The sequence below is a fragment of the Erpetoichthys calabaricus genome, chromosome 3, assembly GCF_900747795.2.
Source record: "Erpetoichthys calabaricus chromosome 3, fErpCal1.3, whole genome shotgun sequence".
In the NCBI taxonomy this organism is placed as follows: Eukaryota; Metazoa; Chordata; class Cladistia; order Polypteriformes; family Polypteridae; genus Erpetoichthys; species Erpetoichthys calabaricus.
The window spans coordinates 80,288,617-80,308,515 of NC_041396.2; the positions used below are offsets into that span (position 1 = coordinate 80,288,617).

Sequence of the window (19,899 nt, forward strand, 5' to 3'; positions counted from 1 at the left end):
CTCTTCTCTGGACCTTTTCTAGTGCTGCTATATCCTTTTTGTAGCCTGGAGACCAAAACTGCACACAGTACTCCAGATGAGGTCTCAGCAGTGCATTGTAAAGGTTGAGCATACCCTCTTTGGACTTGTACTCTACACATCATGCTATATAACCTAACATTCAGCTAGCCTTCTTAATGGCTTCTGAACACTGTCTGGCAGTTGATTGTGTCGAGTCTACTACGACTTCTAAATTCTTCTCATAAGGTGAACTTTCGATTTTCAGACCTTCCCTTGTGTATTCAAACCTAACATTTTTACTCCCTATGTGTAAAGCTTTAGATTTACTCACATTAAATTTCATCTGCCACAAATATTCCCAAGCCTGTATTCTGTCCAAGTCCCTCTGTAGTGATTTAACAGGTTCTTGATTCTTTGGCAATCCACATAGCTTGGTATCATCTGCAAACTTAACCAGCTTGTTACTTATCCATCCATCCATTTTCCAACCCGCTAAATCCGAACACAGGGTCACGGGGGTCTGCTGGAGCCAATCCCAGCCAACACAGGGCACAAGGCAGGAACCAATCCTGGGCAGGGTGCCAACCCACCACAGGACGCTTGTTACTTATATCCCTATTCAATTCATTTATATATATTAAAATAGCAGCAGCCCTAGCACTGACCCCTGTGGAACACCACTCTTAACATCAGCCAATTCTAATAAGGTTCCTCGCACCATAATGCTCTGCTTCCTGTGTCTGAGCCAATTGCACACCTATCTACAAATAACACCTGTACTTCCAATTCTTTTAGTTTCATGGTCAACCTCTCATGTGGCACCTTATCAAATGCTTTCTGAAAATCAAAATATATAATATTGAATTCACCACTTGGGCGGCACGGTGGCGCAGTGGGTAGCACTGCTGCCTCGCAGTTAGGAGACCTGGGGACCTGGGTTCGCTTCCCGGGTCCTCCCTGCGTGGAGTTTGCATGTTCTCCCCGTGTCTGCGTGGGTTTCCTTCGGGCACTCCGGTTTCCTCCCACAGTCCAAAGACATGCAGGTTAGGTGGATTGGCGATTCTAAATTGGCCCGTGTTTGTGTGTGTCCTGCGGTGGGTTGGCACCCTGCCCAGGATTGTTTCCTGCCTTGTGCCCTGTGTTGGCTGGGATTGGCTCCGGCAGACCCCCGTGACCCTGTGTTTGGATTCAGCGGGTTGGATAATGGATGGATGGATGGATGTATGGATTCACCACTTTGATTGTATCCTTTTGTTGCTTTATCATAGAATTTGATTTGCAGTTTTAGAAAGATCATTGAGATACAGAGCACTTAATGTCTCGGGCCAAGATGTCACCATCAATCCGGTTAGGCAAAGTAGGGCAGAGAAACCAAGTAGGCTCCTGGACAGCCAATGACACAAAGTTAGACCTTTGTACAGGGAGTCACATAAATCTACTCCTATTGGAGCTTTGATTTTTCCTTTGCTTTGTTTTATGCGGCACTCTCTGGAATCTTCTTGTCCATGTAATGACTTAGGTAAAAAAAGAAAGAATTGGTTAAAAAAGATCAATGAGTACAGCATCTGTGAGCAAAGTGGGAATGTTTACTGCAAGATGAGATAAGACGAATAAGAAAATAATTACAATTATTCAGTTTACCTATTAACCCAAAATAATCAAAGGTGACTCTATTGAAATGAATGCAATATTCATGGTAGTTTAGTTTCTTTACTGTGGACTGTACACACTAGGAAACACAACATGTATTGTATGCTGTATAATAGTGTGTGCAACAGACGTATCAGAACAACGGCAAAACACAAATGATTACATAAGTCATGAATAAAATCTGACATTATTGTAATGCATGTGGGGCACGGTCTCACATGGATACTATGGATACTGGCCAAAAAGATACTGCTACCTTAACATTACCAACTGAACTATCAATCTTATCACTTTGCGGATTTCCAAAAGTAAACCTGCAGCTTGTTTAATGGTACAGTTGGTTTAAATATTAAATGACCATGGATTTATATGAAGAGGTCCATGATCACTTACTTCTGTTGGTTAAGTGTCTAAATTTTTTACTATGCTTCCTATGCTGGCTACTACTGGATGTGTTTATACAGGAGAGTATTTGATGGACTGATCAAATGTTAATGATGTAAAAGGCAATCCCAGGTGGAGACACCAGGGGGCATCTGTCTTCCACCATTGTGCCTTTTCTGTCCCTCAGATTTAAGGTTTCCCAGGGTTGCTTGAGCATGTGATTTATTGTACTCAGTGTGCACCTTTCTAGATGTTTCTTTTGGGGTTCACTCTCTGTTGTAAGAGCACAAGCCTAATGCCACTTACAGTAACCTGCAATCTGCTTCCCTTTTCAGGATCAACTTCACCTGCAAAGATGCCAGAGTAAGTAAAAGCTGACCTTAAAGTAGCTGCATGCCACATGTACGGCATCTGTTTTCCTTCACAACTGACCTCCCTCTCCACCACCCATCAAATCTTGACAGATTTATACAAACAGGCTGGTTAGCTGTGCTGTCTGCTCCAATACCCCCAGCATGCCAAGGGGAGATGCTTCATCTAATCTGTGAATTGTGGAGACAGCCTGACCCATGCATTTATACCTGGTGTCACAGTCTGAAATAGGCGAGGTGTCTAAAAAAAAACAAACTTTGGGGAGCCTGTTTAATTTCTTGGAAATTTCAAGCACAAAACAAATGCACACAACACAGCAAAAAAATTCCTAATTTGGCTACACAAAAGTAATAGAGAGTCACAGAGGAGCTCCGCTGTCAAGCAAGCGTGAGTCCAAATGAGACACCATTCTCTGGGCCTGGCGTCACAGCCAGAAGTGGTGCAGCATACTCTGAGTTCTGGGGGCTGGGCCACATGCCCTCATTGGGCGTCTCCTTGGAGCTGGAGGTGGAAATGAGAGGACAGTTAGCAACAGCACCTCCACTTGGTTTTGGGTGGTACTGCGTACTTCTGAGAAGCCCTGAAGAGGATCCCCTGGCAAGTGCATGACACTGGTGATAAGACCTGGCTGTGGGGGTGCACAATGGCTCTTGGTTTTCATTACCACCTTTCTGTTGATTAGAAGTCAAATGGAATATATCAGATAATTATTCCTGCTCTTAATTTGTGCTGCATAATATATTACTTTAAGAGTATATTTTATAATTTTTTTCATTCTAAGAAAAAGGACCAAAATAAATGAGTACCGTCAATATATCTTTTTCTTTTTTGAATCTTTTGAAATTTGTATTAAAACAGCACAATAGGATTAACACATGCAGGTATAATTGGTGCCAGGCAACTGGCAGTGTTATTATTGGCATTTGATTGTTAAAAGATGATTGAAAAAAAAAAAAAGCTTAGGGGCTCACTGTCCTATTAAGTGATATGAAATGAATAATTATTGGTCATAGCAGAAACAAAACTGTAATTGCAATGAAACTCCTTCTGAAGCTCAGGAAAATCCAATGCAAGCAGTTCCTGAGATGACAGATAGAGAGCTGGGATCATTTTTCTAATTAAATGCGACATTCAATGACCATGGGAATTAAAAAAAAAAGAAAACCAGTCAAGTGGCCCAGCAGGACCAAGGCTGCTCACCACTGCTTCTGTTCACTTCTGATGCCCTGTGCTGCCTGGCAACACAATAGAAAAAAAATTGGGAATTAAAATGGATGGATTTTGTAAAGTTTGCATTTGCTTGTTTTTCATGGCACACTGCTCATTCCATGTGCCCTAACTCTTTCTTTCTTTCATTTCTCGTTTAGGCCAGAGGTACGTATTCTTTCCTTACATATATATTTATATGAGTTTATAAAGGATAATTATTGTCATGTGTACAGACTACAATGAAATTCTTTAATTATGACTATAATTTCTATTTATAATCTTTAATTTTTCTTGTCCTAAACTGATTTCATAAATCTCATCAGTATTCATTTCCTACTTTAATGACATATTCATTTTTTGTTTTTTGTTCTTCTATCCATAGAGGAAATCCAAAATCACAGCATCTCGCAAACTGATGCTGAAGGTGAGTAAGCTAACACTTGCAAGTGGTGGTCTGTGCCCGCTTGTCCAACACTCTCTAGTTCATGGTGCTCCCACCTAGACACTTTCAATACTAAATTGCTATACAACACCCAATTAGTGGGTTTGGAAGATGGAAATTATGTTATTGTGTTATTTCCTGCAGTATTGTGTGTATTTTGTATATTCATTCTGGTATAAGTGGTGCTGCGGTAGCACTGCTGCCTCTCATTAAAGAGACCAGGGTTCACTTCCTGGGTCCTCCCCGTGTCTGCGTGGGTTTCCAACGGGTGCTCCGGTTTCCTCCCACAGTCCAAAGACATGCAGGTTAGGTGATTTGGTGATCCTAAATTGTCCGTAGTGTGTTGGTGTGTGTGTGTGTGCCCTGCGGTGGGCTGGCATCCTGCCCAAGGTTTGTTTCCTGCCTTGCACCCTGTGCTGGCTGGGATTGGCTCCAGCAGACCCCCGTGACGCTGTAGTTAGGATATAGCGGGTTGGATAATGGATGGATGGATGGATGGATAATGGATGGATGGATTCTGGTTTAGTGTCTCATATTCTAAATTAAAAGCTTTGTGTTTCCTGTAATTATTTTTATTCAGGGCTTGTTTAGTGTTTTATGCAGATATTATTTTTTACCAATATTTTATATGTCCTGTTGTTCATTTTGAATATCTGTGAAGCACTTTGAGCATGGGAAAGGTGCCACAGAAATAAAATTTATTCTTATTATTATGGGTGGCTTGGCGGCACAATGGTGGCACCATTCACGTCCCAGGTCCTCCCCATGTCTGTGTTTATTTTCTCAGGGTGCTCTGCTTCCTCCCACTGTCTAAAGACAAGCAGGTTAGGTTCATTGGTGACCCAAAATTGGCCCTAGTGTGTGTGTGGTGTGTGCATGAGAGTGTGAGTGTGTTCACCATGCAATGGGCACTGGCACCCTGTCCAGGGATTGTTCCTGCCTTGCACCCTTTACTTGCTGCCTGTGACCCAGCTAAAGGATTAGAAAATGGAATGATATTGTTATTATTTTTATTAATTTTATTATTATTATTATTATAGATGCATAGATATTATTTCAAAGCACATTTATATCTAGGAATAAGTGTACTGAGTTTACTGACTTACAGAGAGCTAAGGGATCCCATCCATGAGACCAAGTGTTTGCGTTTGGTTTTCACCCAGTACGTAATTCTTAATACTTTGTTTTTGCCCACCAGGGGGAGCAAGTGATTTTTGCAAAATTTAAAGTAAAATTAACACTTAATTTCCTGGTGCAGCTTCAGGCTAGATTTGCAAATTTTATATTAAGTGCCCTCAAAACTGCTGTTAAGGTATGAAAATCCATAATAGCAAAAAAATTACAGGATGTGCTTTCTGCTCTCCTCATGCCTGTGTGGCTCTCATAGCCATTTTTTTATTTGTTAAGTTAAAATGTAGCATTAAATTGGTCTTGTTTGAATGGGTGTTTGTGTGTACAACCTGTTTTTACCTTTGGACCTAGTACTACTAGTACAGGCATCAGTTGCCACTCTCCCTAGTGATTGTTGTTCTGCTCCCAGAAGTCCCTGTTTTTTTTGTTTTGACATATGTGCCAGGGCTGAGACCGTGAATGCTGGGTTATACAGTGAATGCACACTTCAAGAGTACCCACTTATAGGCTCCTTTGCAGCACACATGAGATGCACACTTTAGTAATGAACGTGTCTTATGATGCGGATCACCCAAATAGCCACCACATTAGAAGCAATTTAATAAACTGAGGCATGGCCTGATGGTCTCAGAATAAAGGAATCTGGTGATGTTCAATCACAAAATGATGTTTTCTTTTTTGCAGAGCTTGCTGCTCGCAAAGGCAAAAGAGGAACTGGATCAGGAGATTGTGGACAAAGAAGAGGAGAAGGAGCGCTACCTGACTGAACGGGTGCCCCCACTCCGAACCAGTGGGCTCTCCTACAATGAGCTGCAGGTGCCGCTAGAGAACCGAAGCAATATGGGGCTGCTGTCTGGGTGCAGTGGAAAATCCTTATATTTTATTAACTTCTATCTGTTATCTCTTGTGGCTGCAGGAACTGTGCCGTGAACTGCACGCTAAAATTGATGTGGTAGACGAAGAAAGATATGATATTGAAGCAAAAGTCATCCACAACACCCGAGAAGTAAGCTGGCTTGTCATGGGCGCTTTTGTGCCTTCATAGGGAAAGAGCAAAGGAGTAGAATGTGAGAGGCTGAGTGACAGACTTGGTCAGCACATTTGAGCAGGTGGACACACTTGTGGAAGTTTGATGTTGGTGAGACGGTACTTGAAGACAGAATCTTTGACGCTCATTTTAGCCTCTAGACCACACTGCCTAGCTGCAGACAGACAGCCCTAATGACTATATTTAATCATTCATCAGATCATTATTATCATGTGTGTAGAGTGCTGTGAAAATGTATTTATGTGCAGACAGAGAAGGAAATGTGTCTGCAGAAAGACACACAGACAGACTGGATTTATGTGTATACAGACAGACAGGGAGACTGTTTAACATTTAATTTATTAACATTACCCATATAGATACCTAGACAGAGTGGCAGGATTCATAAATATACAAAAAAAATTCAGACATCTGGACTGACAGGAAGGATTTATACAGGTATGTGTGCAAAGAGAGAGAGAGAGAGAGAGAGAGATGGGTAACACGACTGTATATACTGTATACAGAGAGACAGTATGTATGGGACGGATTGATGCATGTGGTCGAAAGAATGAGGTGTTGGGCTGTAAACCTCAAGGCAGGAGTTTCTATATCCACCACTGACTCACAGAGTGTCCCTGAATATGACAGTGCTTCAAATATGCATACTGTATATGCCAATAAATAATGATTGGTATTTCAAATTAGGACTGTAGGTGACATTAAACAGACATACTGTGCTGTTTTGTTTGCTGCAGTTCCAATGAGCAGACTCATCAGAAGATGACATGTTTGTATGACGTAAGCATTTGAGGTGCTATGTCCCTCAGACCAGGCCTGTCCTGGCCTCCTGCCACCAAACTAGGCAGGCAGACCTAGTCAGGACACTCTTGACATCATGGTGGCATGGTATTATAGCCTGTCTGCTTATGAGGGAGTAACCATCCAGGGTGGGGAAAAAATAATAGAGCAGTTAGTACTGAGAAGAAAGCACGGAAGTACTGTACAGTAAAAAAAAAATGACAGATGCTATCAAGCTATTTTTGTGTGGTGCTCTTCACTGAGTACCATCTGTAACAAGTACATATCTGAAATATACAATATACTAAAAGTGATTATGCCATCAGATCCAAGACCTGAACATGAAGGTGTTTGACCTGCGAGGGAAGTTCAAGCGGCCCAACCTCAGGAGAGTCCGTGTCTCTGCTGATGCCATCCTGCGTTCCTTATTGGGATCGAAGCACAAGGTGTCCATGGACCTGAGAGCCAACCTCAAATCCGTCAAGAAGGAAGACACAGAGAAGGTAAAGAGAGCTGAGCAGGTCTGACCTCTTCTACTAAGAGCAGGGATGCAAAACAAATTGTTATTGGGTGAACAGGCAGTAACAACTCCATTCTCTGAGAATAAGATGCTTTACTGAGTGTGCTCATTTTTGGTGATATCTGCTTTCAAGGTGCTGTCTAAAGCTAAGTCCACACTACTAGGTTTTTGTTTAAAGACACTCACATTTGTCCATACAATTCCACAGCTTTAAACCCCTAAAACGGAGATTTTTAAAAACACTCTACAGAACCGTATATTTCTGAAAATGCCAGCTCAGCATTGCAGTGTGGATGGGTGAAAATAAAGAGCCTTGAAAACACAGATTCTAATTGAGCAATGATTGGTTTCTGCTTATTACAGGGCCTTTCTCTTATTCAATTCTGCTTATTACATTTTGTCAGCCACCTTGTCCGCATGCCCAGTGTAGGTGAATAGCTACGCCATATGCATTTTTGGTTGTTTTAATGTGAGTGGTGATACTTCAATGTGAACCAATCAATGTGAAAATGGTAGCGTGGACAGAGATCACATTTAGTTAAAAAAAATGTAGCAGTGTGGATGTATAATAAAATAAAGAATGTCTGACATATAAATGCTGAACACCAATAAAGGCAAAGGACTTCCATTTAGTCAGACCAAGTGAGGAGGAAAGCATAACATTTTTAGACTTAGTAAAATGAAATAAACTCTTGAATAAGGTGTCACAAATGCATATTGTAAATAGCAACACAGAAGGACCGGCGTCCCAAATGGGTTGGAGAGCTCTGGCTGAATAGTGTAATGGAAAAAGCAACCAAGCCAGGATGGCTAATGGCTAATTCTTTTGTAGTCCATCAATCCATTTATCTACTGAACCCACTTCATCCAGTTTACGAATTGTGGAAAGTAGAAGCAAATTCCATTCACAATGACTGCAATGAAAGAATGAAAGTATTGTGTCAAAACATTCACTTACTTTCAATGGACTTTACCAGAAAAATTATCAAATGCTTCAAATTGTATTTTTTGTTGTGTTCACAAAGCAGTTTGGGGTCCTATCTAATTTCAGCATTTATAGCTGTATTATTTTGCAATTCCAACACTGTTTCAAATACCCTTTCTGGCAAGTATTACGTAGGAGACAGCACAGTATTGTGATAGTTAGGGTTGTTATTTCATAAATCCTTCATCACGGGTTTGAATTCCTCAACTGTTTAAATTTTGCATGTTCTCCCCATGTCTGCATGGACTTTCCCCCAGTTTCACCCATTTTCATTTCCATCCACAAAGGTTTGTGTGTTTGTTTAATTTAGGTCTTTTAAATGGCACTGTGTCACAGTGTGGTACGTTTATGAGTATGCTCTCTCCAGGGCTGTTAGCTCTCTTGTTCCCAGTTCCGCCAGAATAGGCTCCACCCCCCTGTCACTATGAACCGGATTAGGGCTGTCGCAAGGAAAAAAATCTGTAGGGGCCATCTGAAATTTTGAGGGGGTGGGGATATTTGATTAATTTTGGCCTTTACAGCTATCCAGGGTCAACTTTGCTCTTGCTTTCAGTCCCAATGAACTATCAATTATCTGCAAATGCGCACCCTTGAAATTTTGAATTATAAAAACAGTCAGGTTGTTATTTAGTTAACTAATCTCATTAATAACCTCTGCTCAAAAAAGCTAATTAAACAGACAGACAGACAGACAGACAGACAGACAGACAGACAGACAGATAGATAGATAGATAGATAGATAGATAGATAGATAGATAGATAGATAGATAGATAGATAGATAGATAGATAGACAGCACATTTATAAATGCTAATGCAAGATAAATGAAACTGATTTAATCTGGAAGCTGACTTTGCTTGCTAAATAAACAACATAGACTCAAAATGAAAGTAACATTACCAGTAATGCACTTTACCCCATAACCGTTGAGAAATTACTCAAAAGATTGTTAGGGAACTACAGAGATTTCTTTTTTTTCCACTTTGTAGTATTTCAGTACAGAGAGGAGTCCATATAAACTGGGAAAATCAGCACATCTGCTGTGCCAACATGCCGCTTTTGATGTAAATTGCTGGGTATGATTATCTGACCACAGATAAAGTACCACTATTTTTAGGATGCAAACTAAATAGTAGAATGTATTTAAAATACTGATTGGGCAGAATAGTTCAGTTGAGGAGTTGACATGGCCTTTTGTCCAATGTGGTCCACGTCTAAACTGGATGATCAAGTGAATTTGAAAATGCTGTGCTAAATGTCATGCGATGTGGGGAAGAGGAAACATAAGACTGTTCCTCTACATCAAGTATGTGCTTTTGCAGTCCTCGTTCATTATGTGATGAAAGTATTCACATTTGGTGGTGAATGTCAGTCACGTTTGTTCAACTAACATCATTATACGCTGGATTTGTTCCTACCTGGTGTTCAATTGTCACCTCCTTCTGTTTCATTATTTCAGGAAACTATATTGTCAGAACTTCTTTTGTTTTGGATGATGCTTTAAAAGATAGATAATGAGAATGAACAGCTGTTTGTGGGAAATAGGAAATCTGTTGTGTTGTGCCTCTTTATTTTTTCAAACAAGTGGTGATATTTGAGAAGGGCCATCCATTATTAATTAGCTTTTCATTTTATTTTTCTTTTTGTAGGGCACTAGCATGTGTTTTTTAAATGCAATAAGTCATAGATTTTTCCATCCTCACCTCATAACTCAATAAACCTCTGGCAGTGAGGCAGCTTTAAACCCAATCTTGGGATAATGTCTAACCAAACCCCAGCATCTCTCATAGGGTCAAAGACTGCTTTACATTTGCTCCAGGGAGGTCAGGATAGAATTCCTTTTAGCATCTCCGAGGCCTTCTGCTGCTTTCCCAGTTAGTGCACTTTTAATGGAATGGCATAGTCCCACATACTCATGTCTGGGATGGGATTGTCACTAGGGGCTAGGATGTCTTTCAGGCTTTTGCCTTCCTTCCCTTATCTTGCTTTCGTTAAAGAGAGGCAAGCCTCTGCTGGGTCACCTGTCCCTTTGCTGGTAAAGCATTGTGTGCTTCTGCCAGGGCCATCACTTATTCAGATCTCCTTGCTTATTGCCCCTCACCAAAGGTACACACAAACAGGTCAGACCTCACCCTAGCAGTTCCACACTGGCATACGCAGAATTTGTCCCACCTCTGGATGCTTATTGTGAAACTTAACTCTATTTTGTGCCGGGTACACCTTCACTGCATGTCCACTGAGCCCCCTGTTTGTATGCTTATAATTTAATTTATTATTAAACAACCCATTCTCAGTTTACGGGATCACAATACTGTACAGATATGCACATTAATGAAAGTTATCAATACATTGCAAACAAAACTCCATTTAAAGCGTAGCCAACTGGCTTCCTAGACCCCATACTGGTTTCTTCACTGCACTCAGATCAAACTACAGTGCAGTGTCAATGGCAGGGGTTGAAGTACTTGACATTTGGAGGCTACAGCTTGCTACTGGGTCTTCTACTTCGAAAATCAAGGCCAAATGTAATTTCTTAGGTTAGTTGTAATGACAAATTTCACAGCAGGACACCTCCCTCTCCAATGTGACTGTCCCTTTAAAACCTGCAGTCTGTCAATGGCAATATTTATTGTGCTTATATTATGGCAGTTAAATCCAACGGCCCTTTTGTTTTGGTTTTCTATTTCCAGTTTTTCCGGTATTGCAGCTCTTAGTCATTTCCAGTAACTGGAACTCAGCCAGAGAGTAAAGCAATTGCTTATGAATCATCTGCAGCACTGACCCTTGTCTGTTTCTGACCTTTAGGAAAGGCCTGTGGAAGTAGGAGACTGGAGGAAGAATGTGGAGGCCATGTCTGGTATGGAGGGCAGGAAGAAGATGTTTGATGCTGCCAAGTCCGGCCCGCCTCAATAGACAGGTATGCTGCTGCAATAAGTGAAGTACTTTGGCTGGAAGCCTTCAGTCAGGCGTGAGCAAAATGAAATTTTAGCCTTCAACTGTTTCTCACACACTGGCTGCATTTATACAGTCCTAAGGATGATAGCTCCTCTTTTTCAAATAACCCGTCCTTGAAATTCCTTTCATCTTGCTCCTTAAAGTGTTAGACAAGCTCTGACAGAACTCATAATAGATATGCAAAAATGTCTTCTCAGCATTTTTATAGTACTTTTGACGGAATTCTGACTTGAGCTTCTCAGTGTATTTTTTGAAGTTAATTCTTATGCTACTTCAATCTCACATTCTTACAAATCTCCTCACACAGTATCTCAAAAAGCTTCTCATATAATTCCTTAAAGATCTAAAATGTTGTATGTTCATTTTTAAATGTTCCATTTTGAAAAATAAAATTACATTTTTCAAAAATAGGTGATTCAAAAAGTTTTTATCATAAAAATGCAACATGTTCATTATACGTGTTTATAAAATGCTTCATATATCCACATGAGTAAGAAACAACAGTAATTCATTTTAAAAAATGTAATAAAATTACAAAAATAAATAAATGTAATAATAATAAGATGATAAGAACAAAAATACAACCAGAAAACAAAAGATAAATAAAGTGCACAAGCAAGAGCAAAAGAATACCTTCAGAAACCCAAAGCAAAACATGTCATGAAAATGGCATCAAGCAATGCCACCAAGACTAGGGTAAAGCTCATGAGGCACCATACAGAACGTACAATTATGTCCAAAAGTTTGTGGACACCTGGCCATCAAATCTTATATGAATTTGTGGCCATTAATATGGAGTTGGTTTCACCTTTGCAGATGTAACAGCCTCCACTATTCTGAGGAGACTTTCCACATGATTTTGGAGTGCCTTTATGGGTATTAGTGCCTCAGGTCAGGTACTTATGTTTTGGACGAGAAGGCCCGGCTTGCAATCGGCTTTCCATTTCATCCCCAAGGTGTTCAGAAGGGTTGAGGTCAGGTCTCTGTGTGGGCTGCTCCCAAAACCTAACTCCTCAAAGCATGTCTTTTTGGACCTGTTCTGAGGAACAACCATGCAAAAAAAGAAAAGGGCCTTCCCTAAACTGTTTCCACAAAGTTGGTGGTACACAATTGTCTAAATTTTCTTTGTATGCTGTAGCATTAACAGTACCCTTCACTGTAATTAAGGAACCCTAGCCCAAACCCTGAAAAACAGCCTCAGACCATTATCCCTCCTCCACCAAACTTCACAGTAACCACAATGAAGTCCAGAAGTTATAGTGGTCTTCTGGCATCCACCTAACTCAGATTCATCCATCAGCCTGGCAGATAGTGAAGGGTGATTCATCAATCCAAAGAACTCCACTGCTCCTGACTCCAATGGTGAGGTGGTTTATATCACTCCAGCCAACACTTGGCATTGGATATATTGATACTAAGCTTGTGTGCAGCTGCCTAGCCATGGAAATCCTTGGTAAAATAAAGTCTATCTAACCAATTTGTCAGCACTGTCATCTGGAGGTCCTTTCCAATGTGGTTGGCTCCTCAATGTTTCTTACTCTAGAGTCTTGTGGTTGCCTGGCATGCCATTATAGTATGTGAATCATCAGTGTGTCACTGGGCACACTGGGGTACACACAAGCAGCAGGTCATAAAGCAGCAACCAGCTATCATTGACAAAAAAAGCGGGAAGCAACTGAAAAATTCTAAAGTCTTCTGGGGAATGGCTGCCTGCCTCCCTAAAAAAACATCCATAGGCTTCATCACATCAAGAACCACTCAGAAGTAAACCCAAAAACAGGAAACTGGGCAGGCTGAACTAATAGGATCAGTGTGCTTGGCCACAAAGCAGGATTTGGCATCAGATACACCTCACCCATTAGGTGAAGGAGATCGTCTTAATTAATTTGAACCTTCAATATAAAAAAATCAGAAAGAATGATAGGCTTGATATGTCCAGAATATGTTACTGTATTTGCTATGACTGGATTGTATTTTGCTTTTTTAATAAATTGGTTTTATGAGTGAGGCATTGATATTTTTGAAAGGGGAGAGAGAGACAGAGAGCGAGAGTATTTCAGACTGAAGAGAGTTAATTAATTAAAGGCTGTGATTGCTACCAGATTAAATGGGCAGCTCAAGCTCCTACTGTGATTTAAAGGATAAGTTATTTCTTCACAAATATTAGGACATTAGATCAACTTAGACGAGAACGGGCCTTTCAACACAACAAAGCTCTCCAGTCCTATTTACTTAATTCATCCAAAATAACATCAAGCCTAGCTTTGAAGGTCCCTACTGTCTTCCACTCTACTTGGCAACTTATTTCATGTATCTATGATTCTCTGTGTGAAGAAAAAACAAAACTTACCCTTAACAAGTTTCCAAATATGTCCCCGTGTTCTTGATAAACTCATTTTAAAACAACAGTTCATCAATCCACTTTACTGATTCCCTTCATATTTTTAAAATAATTTTAACATAATTACTATTCGGACAGTGATTCCGAGTAGGCCGTTCCTATCGAGTCAATGTCCAAGGGTTTTGTTTTCTAATTTTGTTTCCCTTATAAAAAATCATAATGTTGTGCGACGAAGGGCCCAGTTCACGACTGGCAGCCGTGTTTAAACAGGGAGCCCTTCACAGACAACTTTAACACGCGTAACGTAGTTGGGCACACATGGCTAGTATCATATACTCCACTTTAATCATATTCTTCTGATGCTTCCTTATAAAAGTCCAGCATGTTAGTAAAACAATACCTCCTCATCTGAACCCATGCTGACTGTTCTGTAAAACTCCTGCTCTTGCCATATGTTGCTCAGTCTTATTCTTTATAATTCCTTCCATTAATTTGCTGAAGCCTTTAGGCTGCCTCCCATGTGCACATGTGTGACACTACAAATTCCAATTTTTGAGATGTAAATGTCCTGCATTATATGTAAAATGTTTTTAAACCTGTTCCACTACTCCTCAACTGTTTCCACACCCTGAAGCCTATCCCTTTTAGACTTTGCCTCATCTGCTCCAAATTTGACCTGCTAAAGTTAAACTTCAGTTTTAGTCTTTGCATCTTGTGCTCTTCCAAAACACTGAGAATTGTGTTATATTATGGTGACTTCACCCTAATGGTTCAATCCCTTTAACACCCTCAATTCTATGTTTGTTATTACAAAATACTAAATCTAGACAGGCTTACCCCCCATGTTGGTGATTTAGTATACTGTGTTAAAAAACAGTCACTGATTAGGTCTTTAAACTCCAGATTATGTAAACCAAGATTTGTAAACTGACCCAGTTAATATACTATTTGGTTAGTTAACGCCACCCATGACTGTAATATTCCCCTGTAAACCTGCCTTTTTAATATTATTAAAAAGATGTACCGTACATTGAAATTACTTTCTGCCTTGAGGAGGTGTATAGCACACTCCTAAAATAAGGCCTCTTACCATAATGCTTTCCAGACAAATTTAGTCATACTCAGTAAGATTTGGCTCTTCATCCAGCTTAAGAATACTTGCATTTAAATTCTGTTTACCTTAAATCCCACCCCACCCTCTTTTCTGTTCTGTCTATCCTCGCTAAAAAATGTGTATCTCTCGATGTTATACTCATCCCCATCGTTGTTGTTTAGCCCGGTTTCTGTTATTGCCGTAATATCAGAATTATGCTCAGCTACTTACTACTCCAACTCATTTATTTTATTCTTGATGCTGACAGCATTAAGGCAAGCTATTTTTAATGTGTTAGTTTCATTACTTTTACACTTAAACTTTGGGTTGGAATTTACATTACCATGTATATTGTTTTTATACCATTGTTCATCTCTTTAAGTGCAGTTGTATACCTGGCCTGTCTTACACTCCCTGCCCCTCCATTCCCTAGTTTAAACAATCCTCAACTAACCTACTTATTTACCTCTCCAACACAGTGCTGCCCCTCCACCTTAAATTTAACCCATTGCAGTGTAACAGGTCCCATTTATTCCAAAAGGACCCCCAAAGTCTCATAAATGTATACTCTTCTATCCTGCTACAGAGAGTGATCCGGGCGGCAGAACGCTCCACCAGATCTGATCTACCATCTCTACAGGACATTTATACCGGGAGATGTAGGACCAGACCTACTAGGATCATCAGAGACCCGAGTAACTATCTGTTCGACCTGCTAAAATCAGACAAACACTTGAGGAGTATTATGGCTAGAACACAGAGGCTCAGGAGGAACTTCTATCCACAGACCATAAGACTTCTTAACCCGGACATGCCAACACAAATTCTGCTCATTTTAACACAAACTGAATTCTCTATCTTACTGTATCTCAGCTGATGCCGTGTCATTTAAGGTTACATTTGCACACTGTTCCACATATTGTTTATAATTGTAATGTTTATTTAAATATATACTCTCTACATATTGTTTCACCTTAGTTCTACCATTTTTAAATCTCTTTTTAAATTTTATTTTGAGTTAATTTCTTTCTTTTTTAACCTAATTCAATTTAATCTATTTGCTAACTTTATTGCACAGTCTCTAGGCTGATCAGGGCACATTTCACTATATGTTGTACTTGTATAACTGAGTATGTGGTAAATAAATAATCTTGAATCTTGAATACATGAAGATTTGAGCCATGTGTTAAGCCTTCTAACCCCCTCAGTATTACCTGGACTGGCACATAACACAGGCAGAACTTCGGAGAAGACTATTTTGTCGATTCTGGTCCTCAGCCTGGCACCTAACTCTTTAAATCCAAATTGCAAAACTAACAGACTGCCCTTGTGTATGTCATGTGTTCCAAGATGGACAATGACAAGCTGATACTCTTCCACCCTGGCCAAGAGCCTATCCACCCTTCTAGGGAGGTCTCCCACCTGTGCACCTCAGTGGCAACACACTGTCTCTGGAGCAATGACTGAGTTCCCCAAACACTGAGATGTATTTATTCCTGTATAGGTGAAAAAAAAGGAAAAAAAAAATCTAAAGGGAAAAAAAAAGCTTTAAAAATTCTCTCTCTTTAGTAACAACCAAAAAACAAAGTCTGTATTGTACTTTAATTAATTCACAGAGCCGCAGCACAACACACGCCATACTTCTTCCAATTCATAAGGATGACATCACACCACAGTCACCAATAAGCAAAGCCCTCCACATGGTATACATGCATTTGCCACACAAAATTGTCTTCTAATATTAAGCGTTTCATACAAAGTTTTTAAAATACAGTGCCTGCCCTGGCATTTTATAATAGAAGCCATGGGACGCAGAGAATTACTGGAAAACAAAAGCATAACAATTTACCAAATATGTCCACTTTGAGGCAGCAAAGGTTTCAAGATATAAGCAAACATGCCTTCTGTGTTACAATGCATGTTTATCATATATTCCTGACACTATTTTTCTTGAGGTAAGGATATGTTTTCTGTTCGCTTGTGTGATAATAGTGTCCTTCGAATCCAGCCACAGGGGAGGCACAAACCAGTGTGTTTCTTTGTGCTGGTCCCAAGCATGGTGGAATGGGGAGGATTACGTCAGGAATGGCATCCGGTGTAAAATTTTGCCAGATCAATATATGGACAACAATACCAGTTTCCATACCGGATTGATCGAGGCCCAAGTTATCAATGGCTTCCACCAGTACTGTTAGCCAACAGGGCGCTGGCAGAAATTAGGCTACTGTATGCTGAAGAAGGTGAAGGAGACGAGGAAGGAATGGCTGGAGCCAGGGGGAGAAGAGGAAGGTAAAGAGAGTGGAAGTGAGGGTAGGAACTTTATCTGCCAGGTAAGAGGAAAAGATGAAGGCCTAAGAGGAGGTTTATGGATGTGGTGAGAGAGGACATGAAGGTGGTGGGTGTAACAGAGCAAGATGCAGAGGACAAGAAGATATGGAAGAAGATGCAGTCGAAAGAAGAAGAGGAAGAAGAAGATAATAGTGTCCTTTGTGGAAGGAGTTCTCACAAAAATATGGAATTAAATCAACATAATACCAAGCACATGGCAGGAACAGTTTAGTATGGTTTCGTCTTTGAAATGGAAGCCGCATGCCTAGGGATGAAAGGTTGTTGTGGAGGAAGGCAAACACAGAGGTAGTGCATACAGCAAGTCTTCTTTTGAAATAGCTGAATCTCATAATATCAGTGTTTTTTTTGTTCAGAAATGACATATACTGTATAAGCTATTTTACAATGTGTGTATAATCTCAAGATGTGTATCGAAGCTCAATAACTTTCTTGGCTTGTAAAATGGATGTGTTTTTTAGCCAGGCTTCATGCCCCATGGCTTCCATTATAAAATGCCCGGACAGGCTGTGCATTGTTTAAAATTTGTAGAAAACACTTAGCTTTAAAATACAATTTTGCATGACAAATGCATATACACCATGTTTGTGAAAAAAGAAGTTCAACCTGAAATGTACCAAGCTTATCCTTTAAAGAAGAATCCAAGTAAAAAAAAATGCCCATAAAAACCCGTTTTCTCACATTAGAAACCAAGCATTTGGTTGACCATTAAATAAGATGGCTACTGAAGAAACATCACATGTATACACCTAAATAGGACAGGGTGCCTAGTGATGTAAAGCAATATGGTAAATAATTCTAAAATTACCAATATGCAACTAAATAATAGTTGCAAGGAAAAAACAAAAGACTATAATTTATGATGTATCTGGCTGTTGTATGCATCCAAGATGGGTGTAAATGTAAATAATCAATTTAGACCTCAGCATTACCATTTTCAGTGCACCATCTATTGGAATGTATTTTGTAATGCGTGTAGTAATAAAACTGTGATACATCATCTGCTAGTATGACAAATACAGTGTATAGGTCTCTGTTATATGCCATTTGCTATGAGATTCCTTAAAAAGCATTACAATATTGTTTGTGATGTGTCATCTTTTAGAAAAAAAATGCAATGCATTTTATTACTAAAATGTTTGTGATGCACCATCTGTTGGAATGACAGAGACATAGCACCCGAATGGACACACAGACAGATGCCCAGACTCTTATCCTTTTATTAAGGTGGATGGTGACAAAGATGTCCTACAAAGCAAATAACATTTGTACTCAGCTCCCTACACTCTTCTCATAACCCATCTAGTGTGTCTGTGTGTTGGTCATATTTTCATGTCTACCCTTTCTTTTTTTATCATTTTAGGTGAGGCATCACAGACCCTGTGGCTGAACGCATGGTTAACAAACTGGACAGATGTAGAGACACGTAGATTGTTCCCTAGGCCAGTTTAATTGCATCACTTTTTCATTCTTGACTGCTAAGGAGACATGTCTGAGGTCATTCGCATTTAAAGGATAAGAAAGGATGAGCTGATGAAATCCAGAAAAACAAGAGTAAATGCACTAACTGGGATGCATCTTTTCTGTTATTTTTTTTTTTTTGTTATTGTATTTTCGATTAAAAGCTGAGGCTGAGAGCCTTAAGTGCCCCTGTGTGTGCATTTCATAATAAAGCATGTGAAATGAGCCAGCATTTATTGTGTGTGACTTGCTCTATGCTTTACGTTGGCAGCACAAGTATGAGCAGGCAGGCAACGGTGAGGTAGTCAGTGCAAGCATCCAGTTTATTTTTAAATAAGTAGAATCTTTTCAAAATCTTAATAACTCTGCTTAGTGCTGCTTTGACTTGTAATTCTATTTGGTGAGAGATGCTGCATACACTGTATAAAATAAACTGGGTGAATGATGTTAGTAAAATACGGTCCTCAGTTTTGTCTCTTGGATTTCCTTCACACATAAATGGGTGATCGCTGAAGCTTTGCATTGAATTTACTGTCTTGTTTCTTATGGAACTTCTAGTAATTATTAACTCCTGTCTTTCAGGCTTGTCTTTTTGAAATGGATATGTTTAGCTTCAAACAGTAAGGCAGTCGACCTTTGGATCACTTCATGTAAATTATTTTATACCTTATAGGATAATCAAAACATTCACTTGTCTTAACCAATTATGTGTTACTGCTGCAGGTGTCATAAAATAAGACAGACAGGGCAACCTGATAAGCCATGGACAGGCCCTTGAAAGTGCTGATCACTGATACGGCTAATCAGGCAAACTTTATTCTGTCACACTAAACCTGGAGAAGTGATGGACCCTCATGGTGTGACTGAAAACACACATTTGCAGTGATTTATGATTACTTCACTCTTGAGCTGACTGCTTCGGTGTCCTACTCCTGGGGCTGGTGACTGAGGAAAGTGTTAAAAAAAAGATTCAACAAAACACTTTTAAGGGTTCATTCAAAGGAATTGAAGGAAATATCAGAAGATGGCAACAGATTTCTTGCACATTCACAATACTAAATATAATTATTTTACTCATCAAAGAAGGAAGAGAATAAATATTAGGAGTAATAAAAAATAAAGAAAACAATGCTGAAGGAAAATGTCCATAATAAACCTCAATTAACTGTATTCTGTCCCGTTG

The 19,899-nt window shown here is 39.7% G+C and overlaps 1 protein-coding gene across 1 annotated transcript; it reads left to right on the top strand.

The window, feature by feature from the left end:
- Positions 1–3,957: 3,957 nt before the first annotated feature.
- Positions 3,958–18,948, top strand: LOC114648135 (troponin I, slow skeletal muscle-like). The gene is made up of 6 exons (XM_028796977.2): positions 3,958–4,039; positions 5,873–6,004; positions 6,105–6,194; positions 7,343–7,519; positions 11,326–11,437; positions 18,619–18,948. Exons 1-5 carry the CDS (start codon positions 4,031–4,033, stop codon positions 11,431–11,433), a joined length of 516 nt encoding a protein of 171 aa, XP_028652810.2. The 5' UTR covers positions 3,958–4,030; the 3' UTR covers positions 11,434–11,437; positions 18,619–18,948.
- The last annotated feature ends 951 nt before the right edge of the window (positions 18,949–19,899 follow it).